Source organism: Mercenaria mercenaria, chromosome 16 (genome assembly GCF_021730395.1).
Source record: "Mercenaria mercenaria strain notata chromosome 16, MADL_Memer_1, whole genome shotgun sequence".
NCBI classification, from domain to species: Eukaryota; Metazoa; Mollusca; class Bivalvia; order Venerida; family Veneridae; genus Mercenaria; species Mercenaria mercenaria.
In genome coordinates this window covers 26,436,433-26,458,558 of record NC_069376.1, presented here as the reverse complement: position 1 = coordinate 26,458,558, position 22,126 = coordinate 26,436,433, and the positions used below count along the sequence as shown (strand labels likewise).

Genomic DNA, 22,126 nt, shown 5'->3' with positions numbered 1-22,126 from the left:
TGAATTTGCAACTCTTTTATTACGTAGATTTTCTACAAGACTTGCAGTCAATCTAGTTCCCTGCACAATGGCATTCTCCATCTACACAGTGTCCGTGATGGCCGCAGTTGCAATCAGCTTGCGTTGTGCAAGACTGTCCTGCAAGAAATAACATAGTAATGAGCATCATCACTATTTTAAAGTCTGAGATCTGAAATATTTATGGAACCTGGAGAATAGTTCCCAGTCTGCCAGTTTAAGGGGACGCATATTGCTACATTCACAGTTCATACAGAAATGAGGAAGGGGTGCATATTCAAGAAATCGATGGTGGGAAGATAAAAAAACATATTCCTAAACTGATATAATACTGATGGACACCAGTAATATTCAGTACTTTGTGCATAAGTATGTGGTACTATGAATGTAATAGGAAAACAGAAGTCTTTGTGAAAGTACATTCAACACAAAATATTAAGCTTTTGTATAAGGAAAAAACAGGTATTTTACAATACCAGTGTTACAAATAATGTTGAAGGGATGAAATTTTCTTTCTAACACACCAGGTTTGCTTAAACATGTACAAATTAAACGCCACGTCAATTCAGCTCGAGATGGACGCCATATTTCTCATTGATAAAAAATGTAAACAAAAAAATCGAGTGGGATTAGCATTGCAAGGGCATAACATGACATTCTACACAATGAATACCTTAGAACAGATATCTAAGATGCTACACAGGTCAGGTGGGTTAAATGCATAACGTCGACCACTTGAAATTGATCTTGAAAAGGTGGTTAATTTTAGTTTATTTACATGTTTTTTTAATTTTCCCACGACTTCTCGGCGATTCACTGCAAAAAGTATTACTGCGCCGGACGAAAGGTAACTCTAATAAACAACGGGAGACAACTTAGGTGTCAGCACGTGTATGATTTTTAAAAACAAACATGTCGATGATTATAATTTCTTATCAAATAACGAATCCTATTCCGAGATTCGTCTTTAATATCAGAAAATTATTAATTTCTATGGACATTTATCAAAAAATATTACTTACAGTGGACTACTTTGCGCATCAAACTGGTTTCCGCTTCAGTTGTGAGGCACTTCCGTTAAACTTTTTGACAACAATAACAAAACACAAAATGAATCAATAAAGTCACTTATAAACCGACAGCTACTTAGATCAGTTTAAGTATAGTTGTTGTTACAACATTATACTTGTTCATTACGTTATGAGATAAAGTTTTTCTTGAACTGCATAATCCATTAATTACGTTTACACGATTTTGCATTTTACAACTTATCTGACCCCGTTTTTTACGTGAATGACAGCGTTCTCGTGCAACTCGTGCAAACAGAGTTATGAAAAGTATGGTGGAGAATTCAAGGACAAATTATAAATGACATTAAAGTGAGGATAACTGTATATTAATCGTCAAGTTTTGATCATTGACATTCCTGCTGTGTATTAGTAAGTTTTGTGAACAAGATTAGAATGTTACTTTTGCACATATAAACATTGATTAGACCTCTCAACCAAATTTCATACCTTATTTTAGGGATTTTTAAGACAATACATTTTCAAAAGTTTGTTCAATGTGTTTTGATATATAGAGTAAAACGCTCTCACACCGGGAACCGGAAGTGGAGTTTTACAGCCTTGTTTACGGTGCTTGTTTACATTATAGACGGGGGTAATCCAACATTTCTACTCAAGTAGTGTAATTTCTTCATTCAAATAATATTTTATTTGGTCATAAATTATCATATGTTTATACATTTGCCCTGGAAATCATACACGAATCGTCCTCACCTTCTCATTCCGTCATATTGTTCTCGCATTGTTCGCGGTCCTCCCGATTAGGAGGTGGTGCGAAATTTTGACCCGAGAACAATGTTCTTGGGCTTTGTTCGTGTCATTAGGGCGATTCTATCTCGGGTCGGACACAGAAGGACAAGGAGAACGAAGCCCCCAAGGACGCCCCCTGTCTGCCAGTATGTGTGTCAGACGAGAACTTGCGGAATGGTTTCCTTAATCTTCAAGTATAATAGGGTTATTATAATAGTTGCTCGATCTAGGATGTTGTATTCGGCTCGAGTGGATTTTTGCCATATCGGATCTCACGATGCGCACAAGCGTCGAGTGCATGTGATCCGACCTTGCAAAATCCACGAGAGCCGAATATAAAATCCTAGATCTAGCTACTGTTATAGTGACCCTTTTATTATATACCTCTACCTTTTTGTTTGTTTTGTTATTGAACGAAATCTTCATTGTTTATCGATATTAAAATGGAACAAAGTGGAGTTTTTATGTGCGCTACTTATAGAAAAGTGTCAGGTCATGCATATTAATGAAAGTAGTCCGGCAACATACAATACAAAAGGTTCAATACGGAATTTAAAAGGCACAATACGGACTTTTTCTGTCTGTTTATATTTGATTGTGAAATACAAGCCGTTTTTTTTACAGAATTTATATAGGTATATAATAAAATCCTGTATGAATCATGAACTTAAAATACTAGTTCCAAAAAGCCAGTATGATTGTGTATCGTACGGGAACTTCTAGAATGATTTCTTATTGACCAGTAAGACTGGTAGGAATAAGGTCAGTAATTCGGTCGAAAATGTGCTTCCGTGGTGTAGTCGAAAGAAGTCCATAGTAAATAGATCCTAATTCTCCCATTTTTTTGCGCAAATTCGTGTAGAACGAGTGCTTTAATCACACTTTTCACTACCAGGACACATTCTGCATGAAATGAGACGGTTTTCATGTTCATACATCCTACATGGCAAGTTTTGCAGATGTAAACCAGAAGTAGGTGTTTCTTGTGCGGACGAGAACAAATATGCGCCATTTTAGGGTAGCAGACCACAACTGACTGGCATTTCACTAGGAACTATTCATCCCCTATTTTCTTTTCATTTTTTCGTTAATTTATAATAGAACTTTCATGAAAAATAGGTGTAGGAAAAAGTGATGCTCTATAAAGTTATATAAAGACGACCTGAAGTTTTCGTTTTTAACATGAAACAAAGGATTTGAATTACTGACCTTCAACCTGTATATGATTAGGCGGGAACTAGAAGAATGGTTCATTATTGACCAGTAAGACTGTGTATCAGACGGAAACTTCTAGAATGGTTTCGTTTTAGCCAGTTAGACTGTGTATCAGACGGGAACTAGTAGAATGGTTTCGTTTTGGCCGGTAAGACTGTGTATCAGACGGGAACTAGTAGAATGGTTTCGTTTTGGCCGGCAAGACTGTGTATCAGACGGGAACTAGTAGAATGGTTGCGTTTTGGCCGGTAAGACTATTATTTTGTTTTGGCCGGTAATGAAGTCTGTGTATCAAACGGGGAATCGTTTCCTATATGCGAATATAAGTGAATAACAAACAGAAACCTGTAAAATGGTTTCCTATATACATCCAGACAAGAGCACAAGATAGTGACTACAGGTGTGCCCATAGATACTGGTGGCCCCATTTAATGTCCATGTACGGTCATATATTAGTGACATGTCTATGGATACTAAAATATCAAGAAACAAGATAAAATAAATTTTAAAGATTTTCTTTTGGATTGGTGGAGGCGGGAGTTAGATTGGGGTTTAAACCATTGTTAGGTAACATTTTGAGGTAGTGTTTCGTGCGAACGGTACAAACACAATCACGAGCATAAGACATAATTAACCAGTCATAATGTTTTCGGAAGGCATTTTGAGATAGTATTTCGTACAAATGTTTCTAACACACCATAGCATGTGTAAGATATAGTTAATTATTCTTGGGTTTTAAGTCATTTTTTTAATGTAATTACATTTAAAACATTTTGTGGTCCGTCTTACGAAGTGTTTGTCCTGTTTGACCGTTCTTTTTGAAAGTTGTTCCATGGAATCCTTTCAGAAAGATTAACTTAAACTATGATCAGAGTCGAACAACAAATATAACATTATCGTAGTCCTATTTTTGAGACATCGGGTATAAGAAAATAGCACTGAGCAGCAAAAATTCATATCGACGACAGAGCATCAATATTTATGAAACAGATTTTGTAGTAAAATTGATCATTTTATATCAGATCGTAAAGCACAAAGCAAAAAAAGAGAGAAATTAACCTCCAGCGCCGCCGTCGGTACATTCACACATGTGGTCGTGGCATACAACATGGGTATTACCACCGCAATGAGTAATCCCGTGTTGGTGACAATCATGGTTGTCACCGCAATGTTCTCCGCTTACGTACACTGAAACAACACAATAATGAACCATTATTAATTTTGATGTAAAGTACTTTTTCTTGGCTGGATTGCGGACAATCGGTGATTTTGCCGAGTTGCCAGCCCAAACCTGAAATAGTGTTGTCGGAAATAGCGCGCATTGTTGTAACCTTAAGATTGGTTAAAATTAAGATTGGCGTTATTTTGACGTGGTTTATTGCGTAACATCCAGAATGTCACCTCTGTTATCTATGTTCAGTTACTTGGGAGTTGATCAAAAGATTTCGTATGAACCAGAAGTGCGTTGATTTCTTCTAGAGAGTTCACCCGCAAACCCCACATATAAAACTGAAACATCGCTAAGTGAATGATATTCCGAGTCAGACTACTTTTCAACAACCCTTGATATAATAGTGTGCAACCTACTTTTTTGACTAATCAGAGCGAGTTACTTTTAAAAATATGTGGCATCTTATTTCTGAAGACCAATGTGAATGTAGCAATAATTATCGAAGAACAGCTCTACACGTTGAAGAGCGTCGACACGACTGACTCTGCAATTCTGATCGGTCAAACATAGATTTCACACTATGTCAGATAGAGTCAATGAAGACAATATTCTTCGAGAAAAAGAAACCTCGGTCGGTCACTCTGCTACGCTCCGTTTCCCTATCGGTTTCTTTTCCGCGAAGAAATCACTTCATAAACTCTATCTACAAATAAAGGTGACTGAGATTAAAGACGCCTTTGCAAATTTTTTCTTGCTGAAAACTTAATACTATTTAGGCCTAAAAAAATTCTTTGTTTCCGGTAACATGCTCAAAAAAGTTAGGGTAGCTAGGTCAGATTTTTTTTTATTAAGGGAGACTTTTCGGAAATTATTTTTGTGTCAAAAATGAATGCAAGTAAGGGGGTATGCCTTTAGAGCATCAGTAAGTTGATTTCTAACATCACTGGCCATGTTTAAAGCATAAAAAAATTCTCCAAGGCCATAAAAACATTTAGGGTGGGGCCAAAAATTTAGGGTAGGTCGGGATACCGGAAACATTTTTTTTACGCCTTATCAATAATGAAGCGGAAAAGTATGTGGGGACAATAAAGAGGTAACTCATAGGACAATCGAAAAAGGTACATCCTCATGTTCATTTGTAACCTTCGTCCTTATCAATGTCGGTCGGGTTTGTAATGATAAAAGCAGCCAAAAATATCGGAGCACTGCGACATTTTTTCGACATTTGCGAAGTTGCCATTATGATTTACAAAATTGTAAACATTTTTGTGGCAGTTATTTTGTCAACACTCGGGCAAAGAATACTGTATTATTGACTTCACTTTCATGTAATTTTTCTGAATATGTCTGCAGCATGATTTTACATTTCCCGTGTATACAGGTTTCTTTCCATTTTCAATTCAAACATTTTACTTTGATAAAGATGTTTATGAATGGTCTTTTAATTAAGTGTGGTTTGTTTTGGTCAAGATTGTAGGAAAGCTTTTGAAGAGGTAACTCGAGTTCAATTCCAGACTCACATAATACAGCGTTTTTTTTTTTTTTAAAGTTTCGAAACAAAAGCTCAAGTTTTAATGTTCGTAACATGACCAGTGTTTAATTTTTAAGAAAGATCATTTGTTTAGTCAAAAGTCTGGTGTCCAGTCCCATTAAGATCATAGTCATAACTAATATATCTATTATTGTCCGTCATTTGCAGGACTGACTTCGGTCAGATTGGGTTTATGGAAAAGCTAAGCATTTCGATATAACTGCTCAGTAAAAAATGAATCTGAAATCTAAACTTCGAATGAAAAACTTTACAAACGCGTTCGTTCATGTCTCTCTTTGCTGCACATTTTCAGCGCACATTTTCAGCAAATTCATTATGAGCCTTAACGCTAATAAAATTAAAATAAAGCAGTAATACATACCGGCCAGCGCAACTAGAACGGCTACGAGGAATACTCTCATGGTTATTGTTCGATAAAGACAACTGTGAAAATGGCAAGATTCATGCGAAAGAAGTAGATATACTGGAAGTCTGACGTAGAATCTACAGATAACAAATTGACCTGTTTAACAAACCTATTTTTAAAAAAAGTCTGCACGTTTCGCAAATCAGAAGTATTTGTATAACTTCATTTAATAGGAACACGTAGAATAAAGACCTACGAATGAGTTAATTTACTACAAGAGGGCCATGAAGACCCTGCACTGGTCATCTGACCTGGTTCTCTCCCCAGTACCTAAATCTTACAAAAAGATATCCAAGTTTGTCAATAATTTGACCTAGAATTTTACTCTACTTGACCGAGTTTTGAACTTTCTAGATTTTTATAAAGACAGACGTTCTGGCAACATTACATGAATATCAGGTATTATAGTTAAATCTGACAAACAAGATGTTTCAATAAATTGACCTAGTCACTTAGTTTCTGACCTCAGTTGATCAAGTTTTGAGCTTATCCGAGATTTTATAAGTATAATTAATTATTGTGACAAAGTTTCATGAACAATTGGTAGGGAATGTGACTATTGGGGTACTAACAAGGCTTTTTTATTACTTGAACTTACGAAAAGTTTTTGATAATAGATGATATAGATTAAAATAGTTAGACCAAGTTTCACGAACTGTCGAAGATCAGGTAGAAAACGAAGCATCTGGAGTATGGAAACTTTTAGATTTTTAAACGTTTTACCTAGTTTTAGACTCAATGTGACCGAATTGTAAATTCATCCTATATTAAATACAAACAGCCTTCTAATCTGGTCTCAGCATGATTAGGTAGAAAATATGAACTCTAGAGGGTTAGAAAGGTAACACTTGATAAAAAATGACCCAGATTTTTACCTCCGATATCCAAGTTTTAGACTTCACCTAGATTCTGTAAAGACAAATATTCTTACAAAAAATTAATATAAAGAACAGGTACAAAGTGTGGCTGGCTCTGCAGAGTTTTAACAAGGCTTCTCTATGATTTGACATGGTGACATAGTTTTTAACTTTTAATAATACAGTTCCAAGGATAACCTCATCTTTATAGAGAAAACATTCTTACAAAATTTTATAAAAGTCAGGAAGTATTAATAACGTTTTCCTATGTTTTGACCAATTACCTAGTTTTAAACCTCAGGTAATCCAATTTCAGAGCTGACATATATTTCATAAAGATAAACATGATGACAAAGTTTTATATAGATCAAGCAAAACGTGTGGCGTCTAGAGTGTTGACACTTTTTTTCTATGATATAACCTAGTGACCTAGTTTTTAACCTTCAATTAGAAAACCCAGTTTTGGACTTGACCTACATTTCATAAATACAAACATTGCGACAAAGCTTTAGGAAGATCAGATGGAAAATGTGGTATTTAAGGTATAAACTAAGTTTTTAATTCTTGACCTAGTGACCCAGTTTTTCTCACTAGATTGCAAAGCCTTAAAATTCTCCCGACACTTGTTGAAGGAAAACACTCTGACCAAGTTTCATTAAAAAATGCTAAAATTATGACCTTTAGAGTGTTAACAGTAAGATTTTTGGCGACGGACACCGACTGAATGCAACAGTTCGCGATCAGCTGAGTTAAACATGACAACTCTTCTGCATTTCTATAGATAAAATATCATACACGAGAAAAAAGAAATAATATTTTAAAATCAGCCTGAAACATGCGGATCTCTTAAATCATGGGAAAATATAAACAAGAGAGCCATGATGGCCCTATATCGCTCAAATTTCTTCGCTTAAGCTTCACTAACAAAAACTAGGTGAGTAGGTCATGGTAAAGATTATTCAAGATAACTACTGAAACCTGTTTAAAAATTAAACTGGTGGTCCAAATTTCTTTGCTCTAGCTTCAAAAACAAGAAAGTAGGTCAGGGTTAAGAATATTACAGACGAGTATTGAAATCAGTATCAAATGTTATAAACGTGGTCCACATTTCTATGCTGTACCTTCAACAAGAAACAAGAAAGTAGGTCAGAAGGTCATGAATATGACAATTCAAGATAATAATTGAAATCTGTATAAAACATTATGCTTGTGGTCCAAATTTCTTTGTCACTGCTTCATAAACAAATAAGACTATGTAAAACAAGGGACCACCCCGGCGTAGCCTATACTGACCCTAGCAATCTTGGTAGAGAACCACTAGAGCATAACACATAATAAATATCTAAGCTCTAGGCCTCATGGTTTAAGACTAGATTATTTTTAAAGGGTTTTCCCTGTACAAGTCTATTTAAACCATGTGCCCCCGGGGCATGGCCATATTTGATCCCAGTGGGATAATTTGAACAATCTTGGTAGAGGGCCTCTAGATGATGCTACATTCCAAATATCAAAGCCCTATGCCCTGTGGTTTTGGACAAGAAAGTTTTCAAAGTATTTCCCTATATAAGTCCATATAAACCATGTGACCACCCCCCCCCCCCTCTACGGGGCGGGGCCTAGGGGAATAATTTGATAATTTGAACAATATTGGTAGAGGACCACTAGATGATGATACATATCAAAGCCCTGGGTCCTTTGGTTTTGAACAAGATCTTTAAAGTTTTTCCTTTCGGTTGCCATGACAACCACAGTTCTGTACGGAATTCAATTCTTTGAACAATTTTCAAAAGAAACTACCAAAGAAACGTCCCCGTGAATGTCATCAAAATTGGCCATGATGGTTTAGGAGGGGATGTTGTTTAAAGGAAAGTGTGGACAGACGGACGGACGTACGGACGACAGACGGTGAGCGATCACAATAGCTCATCCTGAGCCTTAGCTCAGGTGAGCTAAAAGTAAGCACACTGACCTAACATACATTAAATATGACTACATTACAGACAGTACTGTGACAAGTTTCATTTAAATCTATATTAAAGAAAAAAATTTGTTTGCGAAAATATCATTAACATTGTGATTTTCCCATAGTCTTTCAGTACGAAGACTTTCTTGGGGTCAAAACTTTCACTTTTAGTCAAGGAAAAATCAAACCCACAAAGGCCCTATCTTTTTTTACTTCTCAAAGTTTCTTAGGAAATTCTGCAGTTTTTTTCAAAATTAGTGTTTAATCGAATTTTGCAATGCAGAAAAAACATCCGACCCTGCAAAACTTCACCTTAAGTGTACTAGATTTATGTGAATTTGACTCATGACTTCATACGAAATTGACTTAGATAAGGCGTCTATATAAGGACTTAAAAGTAAGCAGTTGGCAAAGCTTGTGGGTTCATATATATAGAGCACATATGACATTGTGATAAGACACACTAATTGGGGTCAGTCCGACTTCAAATTGAAAAACGGTTTCCGCACACAAAATGGAGATGTTTTCTGCCTGCAGTGGTCAAACATCAATGGGTTGTGCTCAGTGTTTTGGGGTTAATAGGTCAATTGTGTCTGAAATCATTCGTCCTCCACTTCTAATTCATGTGGGGAAGTTGGCAGTTACTTGCGGAGAACAGATTTGTACTGGTACAGAATCCAGAAACACTAGTTAGGTAAACTGCCCGCAGTTACATAATTGAAATACTGTTGAAAAACGGCGTTAAACCCAAAACAAAGAGATCTTTTGTCAAAACTATGGAATATCTTCCAACTGGACAGCTAAATGCGGGTATGAACACAAGAGTAATCAAATTTGTTTACATTTCTACAAATGCAAAAAAAAAAAAAAAAACTCCTTGAAAATGCTCCCAAAATGTCAAGTATAGGTCCAAAATGAAATAACAAGAGGGTCACAATGACCCTATATCGCTCACCTGTTGAACGTGGCCTTGGAATCATCAAAATAAACATTCTGACCAAGTGTTATGAAAATAGGATCATAAATGTGGCCTCTACAGTGTTAACAAGCTTTTCTTTATTTGATTGGAGACCTAGCTTTTGACCCCACATTACCCAGTTTCAAACTTGGCCTAGGAATCATCAAGAAAAACATTCTTACCAAGTTTCATGGAGATAAGGTCATGAATATGGCCTCTAGAATGTAAACAAGCTTTTCCTTTGATTTGAGTAGGTGACCTAGTTTTTGAACCTACATGACGCAGTTTCGAACTTGGCCTAGGAATCCTCAGGATAAACATTCTGACCAAGTCTCACGAAGATAGGATCATAAATGTGGCCTCAAGAGTGTTAACAAGCCTTTCCTTTGATTTGAGCGGGTGACCTAGTTTTTGACACCATATGACCCAGTTTTAATTCTGGCATAGTAATCATCAAGATAAACTTTCTGACCGTGTTTCATGAAGATAGGGTCATAAATCTGGCATCTAGGGTGTTAAAAAGCTTTTCCTTTGATTTGACCTGGTGACCTAGTTTTTCAACCTACATGACCCAGTTTCTAACTTGGCCTAGAGATCATCAAGATAAACACTCTGTCTGTGCAAGTTTGTTTCAAATCAAAGAATAAATGAAACCTCTACATGGCTGAAAGGGCCAAAATAGAACATTTTGCCCCTTTCAGGGCAGTACATCTAGAACCCATGGTGGAATCTAGCCGGTTTTCGAAAGGAACCGAGATCTTATTGTGACTTAAGGTGTGTGTAAGTGTGGTTAAAATCGAATGTAAAATGTCACTTCTTTCGTGTTCACAAGGTAAAAATTAACAAATTTGGCTCTTTCAGGGGTCAATCAGGGGCCGTTACTCAGGAACCTATGATTGGATATAACGGATTCATCATGTAATCCAAGATCTATTGTTGTTAAAGATATTTTGCAAGTTTGTATCAAATCATATACGGCTGCAAAAGCCAAAATAGTCCAAATAATAGGACGTTTCGAGACAGCGTGATAACTTTTGACTGTCGCTGTCTCCGTTAGAGGGATGACAACTATAAAATGTAAAATAAGTCTTCCCGTAAGCCAAATTAGTAAGGCTGCCCCCGCTTCACCTCGCTCCTCCACCCGGTCACCTCGACCCCCATTCCCCAAACCATTGTTTTTTTAATTTTTAAACCTTCCATGAAAATTTTTCAACATGTGAAGTTGTACCCACCCCCCTCCCACCACCAACACCACCCCCACCCCCCACCCCCCACCGCACATTCCAGATTTCTTACTTGATTGTGCTCTTTTGAGAACATTTGCTCTTTTAAGTTCAAATGTAATGAAATTATTTTGCTACTTAGTAATATCCTTAACTTTTTGCTGTATATATATCTTTGCCATTCCTCACCACAAACCGATTCGGAGGGGATACCAATTAATCGAATTTGCTTCTTTTTGACCTGATTGTACTGGATCATAACACATATATTATGTTCTTCACTTCTTGCATATTAGATTATATCATTTAAGGAAAATAAGTGATCTTTTCACAGAAGAAATTGGGCTTTGACTTTTCATTATGGTCCCAATTACAGGCTTAATTTTGACTGCCAGAATTTCTCTATATAACTCTGTTGAAAAAGGGTATGTCAAGCTTTAGAAAGTTGATTTTTCGAGTTTTTGCTGTGAGTTCCAGGCCTGAAGAAAGAATAACAAAAAAATAGAGAATTTTTCTCTGAACTTGAGAATGGAATTAACTGACAAATTGCAACCATTACAAGCAAGCTTCCAGTCGATGCCAGGCGGACCAGTGAGACCAGGTCCAAGACCTTCAGCATCAGCCAACACAAGCGGAGGCCCAGGTGCTCAGCAGCAAATGGGGCCATCAACCATGAATGCCAGACCAATCACTGGCCTTTCTACAGCCCAGACTCGACCAGGGATGAGCGTGCCTCAGAGCTCGATGCCAGTAAGACCCCAGCAGCCACAGGCCCAAACCATGCCCCAGGGTGCTTTCAGGAATACATTAAAAGCAAGCCCACAATTGGTTCGACAAAATCTGTGACATAGTAACCATTTTATCAGCTCCCTTTACCCTAAGAAATAAGTAAAATATGTATTTCTGTGATTTGCAGCAGCAGAACCAGGCTATTGTTGTACCAGGCCAGGATGCTCTGATCGCCTCCATGTTGGCAGCTGCTCCTCCCCAGAAACAGAAGCAGACGTTGGGAGAACGTCTGTTCCCCCTCATCCAGCGCTTGTACCCAGACCTCGCGGGTAAAATTACAGGCATGTTGTTGGAAACCGACAACTCCGACTTGCTGCACATGTTGGAATCAACCGAGTCTCTGAAAACCAAAGTGAGATTTTGAGTACAAAAATATTGTACATCAGTATTTTTGTGCAAACACATATGCAGTGAAATTGAGATAGTTTTCAGTAAAATCCTACTCGTTTCATTTAACCTAGTGTGAACTTAAAAATACATTTTGGCCCCTTAAGTACGGAAGAGTAAAAGACTTCTGCGGGCTTTCTAGCTCACCTGAACATACAGTGCTCCAGTGTTTGCCCTACGTGAAATATTAGTTTGTGAAACGTTTGTTTTAAATTGGAGAGATGGAGATTTTGTTCTTCATTCTTGTATGGGTATACATGAATGTAAGTTTTATTGCACATTTCAATAAGCATCTGCCATGTTAAAATGCATGATAATGCTGTTTTAACCAAGTATAGGGTACACTTCAGATAACACACTAGTACAAGTTAGTTTTATCTTTTGGCAAATTTACAGGTAGCTAGCCATTTATGTAATTAATTGGACAATCGTTTTGAAGACACTGACATAATTATATTAGAATAACGATTTTCGTTAGTTTTTACAGTACAGGACACTTACTTTGTTGCCAGGTTGACGAAGCCGTTGATATACTTCAGGCCCATCAAGCCAAGGAGGCCGCTCCACCAATGCCATGGAGAAAGAATAGTGCATTCAGAGAAATTAGACTTAATGAAAGAAAACCGTTAGAAGAAAATAGCTTGACGCGTTAATTTTGCATTTTTTAACAACTCTTGGTAGGATTTTTATTGAAAGCGCAGAATGTTTTAAGTTTGAAGTATTGATATGTCGGAAAATGCAGAAGTATCCCAACTTTACCGTTGCTATTTGTGTTTTTGCATATTAGAATAACGTTTGAATATTTTTGAACAGTTATTGCATTTGTTGCAATGATAAAAACTATCATTTTTTTTTTATTGAGATGAATGTTCAAAAATAAGCAACCAAAAAAAATCCAGTCATTAAAACAGAATTGAATGGCAAACCATTATTAACTCTCTCTTTAATTAACTCATAATTGTTAGAAAAATAACACAAAAAAATAATAGAAAAGCTACTTTTATAATTACCTTATTCTGCTATATATGAAAAAAATATATAAATGAAACTGTATTTTTGTTACGTAGAGGCGTGTAGAATTCATTTTTAATGTTGATGTTGTATATTGTGTTATCAGTAACTCGAGAAGAGGGAAAGTAATGGCTATTACTTCTTATTAAACATTTAGAGAGAGATTTAATGGATATAACTCATCAATTACTGTATTTGATTTTTTGAATTTTTTTTTCATGAAATTAAAAAAGTTGTCGCGAGATCAATGTGCAAGTACTACCATTATACAATGACACGCCGAGAATGATGTGATGCCGCTAACAGTAAGACCTATATTTTCATACATAGTTCTTACAAAATAGAAGCTGTTTCGGTTTTAAAAACAAGAAATTAAACAAAAATGTACTTGAAAAAACTTTTATATTTAGATGAGTTCGTAAGGAATCATGACGAAATTTTATTATGATACGATTGTTGAGTTATAAAAAGTAGCAAAATGCTGAAAAATAGTAAAGGATTAAAGAAACGCAACGAAACCTCAAATGTTTATTTTTGTGTATATAAAGATCCTATTTTTTGTTGTTTATGCATATTTCATTCTGTAAATAGTCATTTTATTGATACCCAATGGTGCATTCTTATATTGTAATTGTAAAGGAAAAGCTATGGAAGCTTAAATTCCTTGAAACCATTTAATAGTATTAAATGGTGTGTCCTCTATAATGTGTCCATTTTCGATATGGATACTAGTAATTAAAACTATAGAGATGCTGTGCTTTCACACGGGTTGAACATTTAAGTACACGTTTATTTAAGGCACTTTTGGATATCAATTTTATTGACTATTTATTACTTGTATATAGATTCATCGGAGTACAGTTATACTGATTTGAGTGTTTAAAATTAATTAAGCTGAATCGATATATTTGTTTCGTAGCCTCAAGGCAGGCTTGTCAACTGCGTCTAGAGAAGACGATGTGTTGTGATATAATATAAAAATCCCTTTAGGTGTAGAGTTGATTTGATAGGGTTTGTTGAACTAGGTTCAGTATGTAGACTGTTTTTATTGAAAATAACAGTTTGTGGTCATTCATGGGTATAAGTATCCACCTGTTCGTGAAGTAAAGAGATGTACTCCATTATTGTTATGCATGTAGAAGCATAACTGATTATTGTCATTAATTTATGTAAATATTGATTTCAGTATGTGTTTTGTTTGCTTTCAAATTTGTTAATTTCTATGTAAGGTGTCATACGGTATAATATTTGACGTATTGCTAGCGTTTCTTCTCTTGTGTGAGGTACTGATTTTGTCCGTTGTCTATTTTAGAATATAGACTCTAAAGAAAATTGGTACAAGCTTGTACTTAATATTAAGAACTATGAAGATTAAAAATGCTCACATGTTCATGCGAATATTCCGGTAAAGGATTTAGAAATAAAGACAGTTCTAACACAACATTCGTTAACAGTGACTTTCTACGAAGTAATAAGAACTTGGCAATTCAGATTAAACAGTGATATTTAAACGAAACATTCACATTAAAAACTGATAGAAAAGGAGAGACATTTCACTGAATTTCTTACTACGAAGCTATTTTATTCAGATTAAAATGTAATGTCTGGGCATAGCATGCACAGTATCATAAATATTAAAACCAATGCATATTATTGCATATTAATGAATGACAAGCTGAAACAACAGAAAGTTAGCATGAAATTAAAATCGCAGATCTTTAGAAAATTTTAGTACACAGAGGAATGAAACCACACTATCGAGTTGGATATGGTACGATGAAGTTTTGGCGATTCAACGATCATGATAACATCTCCTTTGGTGGATATCGTTTAACAAAACGATGAACGATGGCAGTGGACATTTTTAAGATGCTGACGGATCGAGAACTACCGACTGCTGATACCATGGTCGTGTAACGTTATGCTACGGTTGGATCAATGGTTATGTGCAGTAGATGTCAATTCCACCAGCCAACTGGGAACACCAATGGAAAATTTCTCATTGCATTTGTTTAACTTTATTTCTTTTATCACTTATTTTTTTAAACAAGTTGTTATATCTTATCAACTGATTTTTTTTTCATCCTAGACTAGTACATTGCTTATGATTAAGAAATCACATATTCTTAATATAATATTCAAGAATGTTTATTTTAATAGTAAGGAAACTAAAAATATGTTATCGTGCAGAAAAATGTGTTAACATACAAACTAATGAACTTTCGTATATCTGAGTTTCATGCAATGTTAAACAGAATTTTAATTGTGCTTTCTAATTTCAGAATTTGATGTATTTGTACCTATTGATTTAGATTATCCGTGAAAACACAGACATTGAATGGAATCCCTACGCAAACTGGAGCATTCTAAATATGAAGAATGGAAATGACTTTCATTACGTACAAATGTGTGACTGTGAATAGGACTATATCAAATAATAAATGCTACGTACACATATGAAATGATGTTTTCTGTGTAACTTTTATGATGAATTCTGTGTTCAAGTTATAACTTCTTTGTATGTTTAATCTATGTTAATCTATCATATGTTTTAATTTCTAAAACCTAAAAAAGTAAGGATTCCTGTTTATTTGATTTCATTGATGTATGCAAGGGAACGAACAATTAAAGGAGCATCTCCTGTCTCCTTGATTGGCGTGCTTTGTTATATTGACACATTATTCAATTCCCCTATATACAACATAATAGCTAGTCCATATTAGTTGGATCTTTTAGACTTCTATAATTTTACTGTTTATTTAGTTCATCCAGACATTTCAACCTTTTTTGTTTGTTTCTTTTTTCGTGAAGAAATGAAGGAATTTGTAATGTAATACCTAGGTTTATAATTTTCTATTTTGATATTTCTTTCAGAAAAAGCTGTACATTTCATAAATTATAAGCCAGACAAGATTTGACAATCTTCAGTAGCTTAAGGCTTGTTGAACTTGTATACATTCTACGGATCCTTAAATGATCAGGAAATTAGGTAATGTGTCTGCTGTTTTTTCCGGTATAATCCTTTATAAACTCAGTATACTCTGTGATCAGAGAGGGAGACTGCCCAAGTGGCGGGCTAAGGGACTTGTTCCCGCTCTCATGAGCTGAAACTTAATAAGCTTTGTTAAGAGCTAGTTTGAAATATAATTATAATTAAGAAATGTTGTTAAATAGATCAGTAAACAGAACTGTTCTAAAAGACTTATTGAACATTGATTATATTCATGAAATTAGACTGAACATTTATAAGTAACTGTGCATTGCTCTTTGTAGTAAAATAAAGATGATAGAACTGTCATAATGTGTTGTGTTTCAAGACAAGCTTCAGGTACACAGACCAAGTGCTACGTTACAAAGTCCTCAAAAAACCTTTTATGTCTAATTTTGTGCAATAACTTGAAAGGAGGGTACTTTGTTCCATCTGCTTAAATACTGGACTGGATTTTGAAAAAATATTTTATATATTACGAGTCTTTTTATGCCTACCAAGACCCTGTTGAACTGTCTGCCGCACTTTATATACTCGGCGCCTACAGATCTCATCCATGGAATACATCAACATGAAGTATGGGTATTTTCGAGACTTTATTAATAGGTTCTTACTTTTTCTTTGTACATTTCCCATGTACATCATGTATTTGAATTGAAATGTGCAGTATTGAAGTTTCAACATGGTCATTGCTTGGACTCGGCCATATTATAACAACACCATTACCTAGATGACTGCACTCCTTCAGTTTTCATCCAGTTCAGATAAAATTTGTTATACATTGTCAATTGTAAACTAGAAATTGAAATGTTGGATTATTATTAAACTATACTAATGAGTACAGCTTTTGTAGTCGCCCTTCCCTTTGCATTAGTGCCGCAAAAGTTTCACATGGAAGGCTTCCCTAAAACTACTTGGCCAAATATTTCAAACTTCACATGTTTATTTATTATCATCAGATTATCTCGACAGTCAAGTTACATTACTCTGGACTGTTCCAATAATTGAGCTATTCTATTCAATCATGCAATTTCATAACACCGAAGTTAAAGTTTCGCTTGCAGTTGCATATATCCGTAACAGTAGGATTGACACGTTACTAAAGGCTGTTTAGCAAGTAAACCTACCAAAATAACGAACTTTTGCATGAAACTGATATAAAATATGGCCCTTTTGACCAAACACGTTGGATTGAAACTAGTTCCAGGTAAAGTACTCTTTTAAACAACTTTAGCTTTGATTATGTCAAATTATGCCCCTTTTAGTTAATTGAAATTTAGAATGTAAGCAGTTCTCTGGAACTTTTTGATCATATGTTTTGATTCTTTTCACATATTTTGCATTATGAGAAGGGTTTCACAACTCGGGCTTATAACTTTGCACAAAGATACGCCTTTTACAACTTTACAATACGTTCAAGTAGTCGTGGATAGCTGACTTCTGCCCCCTTTTATGCCCCCACACATTTATGTGGGGTTACATATAGCGTTGCTACTGTCCGTACGTACGTTCATCCCGAAATATTGTGTGTCCAACTCTCACACAATATTAGCCTGATTGGTCTCAAACTTTATCAGATGAACAACCTAGATTTGCAGTGCCCATAAATGAAGGAACTTTTTCTGTGACTATTTTTACCGCAGTTATGGCCTTTTGATAGTTTTGCTTTATAGAGTATAGAAAAACAAATTGTGAGTCCATCTCCTCCCACACTATTAGTCTGATTTGCTTCAAACTTTCACAGATAAACAAGCTTGATGTGCAGATTACAATGCAGATGTTCATCCGTGGCTTGACCTAGCTATCCGCGCCGTATGTGTGACTGGGGTATTAAACAGTTCTTATCCAATGTAGGGATAATACACGTTTTTTTGTGTATTAACGTCTGCAGAAGCCCGCGGGATTGTTTGTGACCGAGACCGAAGGTCGAGGTCACAAACATATCCAAAGGGCTTCTGCAGACGTTAATACACAAAATAAACGTGTATTGTCGCTATTCTTGCAAAAAATATATTTCACGACGATTTATGTATTGTTTTCATATGTGATAACTTGACGATTCCGGTACATTTTTTATTTACCTTTCCAGTTGTTCTTGGAAACGGTAAACATGTTTGAATATCCGTATCCAGGGCCCGGAAATAAACAACACTATCAAAAGCACATCCTGAAGGTTTTTAAGCGATTTTTTTATCTCTCATTATTACAAACATAAAATAGCCAATAATTGTTCATATCATTTCACAATTTGGTGGACTCGATCACAAGTTCAAGAATAATAACTTTACATTCGAGTTATATTGAGTACGGACACGCACTTGGAGTACGAATGAGTACGAACGTAGCGTCAAGTTTTCAAGCTGTTTATTTAAATTCTTCGAGAAATTAGATAAAAACATACTGACAGATACTTACCAAAATCATAAATATGATACCTAAAAACAAGGCATCGCACAGGTAAACACGCGATTCTTTAACATACACGGTTGTCTACAAAATCTGAATTGACGCAGAGTTCTAGAAAGGGGGTAAACAAAGGAAGAAACGAGTACGAACAATGTTGAGGGCAGCGCATTTGGCGTTAGTTACTGATACAGTAAAACATTCTATGGTGTAGATTGCATCTTTAATGCTTCAAGAAGAGGTTTTTATGAAAGAAAAAAGACGCAGATACCAGATGTCAAACTGCGCAGAATTACATATACGTCCCTGGGAAAGCATTTCAAAAATAAAAATCGGGTATTAACAGCACGTGAATTTCCTTGTTTGCACACGATTTTTCTCCCGTTAATACATGGGCGGATCCAGTGAAAAAAGTAGTTTTTATGCAAGAATGTTCATTTAGCTTGGTCACAATGTTTATGTGCAGAATATCCAGGTCAAGTTCGACAATCAGCGAATTTTGAAAATGGACAGTGTCATGTAACTGGAGTTGTTCTTACCGAATATTCACCAACTAGGTCACAATACTTACGGTAACATTATTACAGAGTATCTTTATGCTCCCGGAAGGGATAGAGCATAAAGTCGCCACCTTGTCCGTCCGCGCCCACATTTGCATACTTAGGTGACGGTAGGAACAATGTAGGTCACTAAGTCAAATCCTAGAAACGCATTGAGAACATTGTAGAAACTATCGGATATATAAATGAACTATGAACAGAATGTTTGTCTTTATGAAAACTATGTCAAGGTTGAAACTGCGTCATCTGGGTCTAAACATAGGTTACCAAGTCAACATTAGGACGTCAGTTTACAAAGACAAATTATGCCAAGATTAAAACTGAGTCATCTTGGTCCAAACATAGGTTAAAAGTTTGATATAGTAAGGATGGCAGAGTTTTCTACCTGATCTATATCAACCGTGGGCAGGCATATCAATCATTCAAACTAAATGTTTTAGCTGAAACTTTTTGTTAGCTAAACAAGAAGAGCTGACACATGCTTTGGTCTGGATAGCGGTCATGGTTTTGATTCTTGAGAGAGCCTGAACACATTCCATTCTCAACCATTCAAGCTCAACATCTGATTAATTAATGCTGGGAAGGTAACAGTCAATAGTGAAGCTGAAATAAACTGGTCGTTCTTCACATCTTAAGTGTCCATAAAAACCGACAGTCATAGCTGAAACACATATGACTTGCACAGGAATGGACTTTTAGTATAAAAATGAACGCAGTATTAGACGTAGGTAAGCGCCATCTATGTGGGAATGCGCCAGGTGCGTGGACAAATGGAAGCAGTACAATTAATTTGCAATTCCTTTATTATACGTAGATTTTTTTATAAGACTTGCAGTCAATCTAGTGCCCTCCTGCACAATGGCATGTTCCATCTACACAATGCGCATGTTCGTGATGAGCGCAGTGGCCGCAATCAGCTTCCGTTGTGCAACTATGTCCTGCAAGAAGTAATATAGTTATTAGCATCAACATAATTTTAAAGGCCTGAGGCCTCCGTGGCCGAGTGGTTAAGGTCGCTGACTTCAAATCACTTGTCCGTCATCGATGTGGGAGCCTCACTCGGGGCGTTGAATTCTTTATGTGAGGAAGCCATCAAGCTGGCTTACGGAAGGTCGGTGGTTCTACCCAGGTGCCCGCTCGTGATGAAATAAGGCACCGAGGGGCACCTAGGGTCTTCCTCCACCATTAAAGGTGGATAATCAGATTTTGGCCATGTAACGGATTTGTTCTAAACTTTAGCATCTGATCATTTACACTCATTTATGTTCACTTAACACTTAATACAAATTAGATTTTCACTGGAGGTATTTTTAAAATTTCATTTTCCTATCCTGGTTGCCCAACCAAGATAGAGTTATTTTATCATAAGTATAAATTTGATAAACATACTTTGCCTAAGGAAATGTATAAATATTAGACATATTGTAATATATTTGTAAAATATTTGCATTAAAAATTATGTATTTAGATGGAATTCATTAGAAACGCAAGTTTGAAAAATCATTACCTCCCTTTGCCTATCTTGGTTGCGCAACCAAGATAGATTTGGAAATAAATGAATTCAGAAGCTACACACAGCTTTAAAACTTGCATTTTGGTTCAGATTGTTCAATAGTTGATATGTCTATCAAATGCAAATGTAAAACTAGACATTGTATCGAAATAAAAAGAAATACTCAGCTTTTTATATACTTTCATATTAAAGGGGAGTAATTACAAAATTTTATAAAAATGATAAAATATACATTTCAAATAGGAATCTAACTCTATGTAATCGGTCTTTTTGTTCCTTAAATAATTCTCTACCATAATATACAAAAAGTAAAAAATGTCATTAAATGTTGTTTAAATGTGACTGACCACCTTTAAAACTGGAATGTCGCCGTATGACCTATAGTTGTGTCGGTGCGACGTTAAGCCCAACAAAATAAATAAATTAAACAAATATTTTAAAGGCTTACTTCTGAAATAATTATTTCAAAACTGTAGGGAACTTGCAGAATGCTTCCCAGTCTATCAGTTTAATGATGTGTTAGATTGGAATTTGCAAAATGGTGTTCCTGCCTGCAAGTATATTTACATGTATGTGTCAGACGAGAACTTGTAGAATGGTTTATGTATCTGCCAATATAATTATATATCAGACAGGAACTTGCAAAACGATTTCCAACTAACCAGTATGATTTTGTATAAGACGGAACCCTGTAAAATGGTTTTCCACATTAGTATGCAGTCCAGATGAGAGCACGAGACAGTTATTAGATGTGTGTCCCATGGGATACTGGTTCCCCAATTTACTGTCCCTGTACGGTCATATATTGAGGGAAAATTCTCGTGAATTTTATCGGGAGCGACTCAAAACTCATTTCGTTCACAATTCCCTACAAGTGAATGCATGAGTGAAATGAAATTTTGTGTTTAAAAAACATGTTATTTAGATCTAGAAAAAATGTAAATTGACTCACTTTTAACCTATCAAAGTTGTAAACACTCCAAAATTCTTCCAAGTCTTCAATACCTCTATCCAATCCTCAATGAATCAGTTGTAAACAAACAAGCTCTTTTACACATCGATGAAATTCAGGCATCAATCGCACCATGCCCTTGAAACGATGACTTGTTCAATTTAACATCATTTCCAAACGCATGGTTCAAAGATAACCTGTATTTTAGCATCCTTAATGAAGTATTTACAGTCCGCAACATATCCAATTTCTTTCACATTGAACACAATATTCACCCTATCGAGTCCCGGTTGTGTATGCTTCTTTTCTTTGAAAGAAACTTATGACGTATGAGATAAATGA

General features: G+C 35.6%; 2 protein-coding genes and 1 long non-coding RNA gene across 3 annotated transcripts; 1 reads left to right on the top strand and 2 right to left on the bottom strand.

Annotated features, from left to right (window-relative positions):
* On the bottom strand, window positions 1-6,365 carry LOC128549545 (N-acetylglucosamine-1-phosphodiester alpha-N-acetylglucosaminidase-like). Its single transcript, XM_053526468.1, has 3 exons — window positions 6,135-6,365; window positions 4,110-4,238; window positions 1-138 (listed from the first exon to the last, which is right to left on the bottom strand). The coding sequence occupies exons 1-3, from the start codon at window positions 6,172-6,174 to the stop codon at window positions 53-55; spliced, it is 255 nt and encodes an 84-aa protein (XP_053382443.1). The 5' UTR covers window positions 6,175-6,365; the 3' UTR covers window positions 1-52.
* A 5,343-nt stretch (window positions 6,366-11,708) lies between these two features.
* LOC128549268 (polyadenylate-binding protein 1A-like) lies at window positions 11,709-13,009 on the top strand. The gene is made up of 3 exons (XM_053525818.1): window positions 11,709-11,930; window positions 12,097-12,321; window positions 12,869-13,009. The coding sequence occupies exons 1-3, from the start codon at window positions 11,709-11,711 to the stop codon at window positions 13,007-13,009; spliced, it is 588 nt and encodes a 195-aa protein (XP_053381793.1).
* A 7,095-nt stretch (window positions 13,010-20,104) lies between these two features.
* On the bottom strand, window positions 20,105-21,633 carry LOC128549836 (uncharacterized). Its single transcript, XR_008367972.1, has 2 exons — window positions 21,281-21,633; window positions 20,105-20,257 (listed from the first exon to the last, which is right to left on the bottom strand). It is a non-coding gene; the product is annotated as an uncharacterized LOC128549836 (long non-coding RNA).
* Window positions 21,634-22,126: the final 493 nt, after the last annotated feature.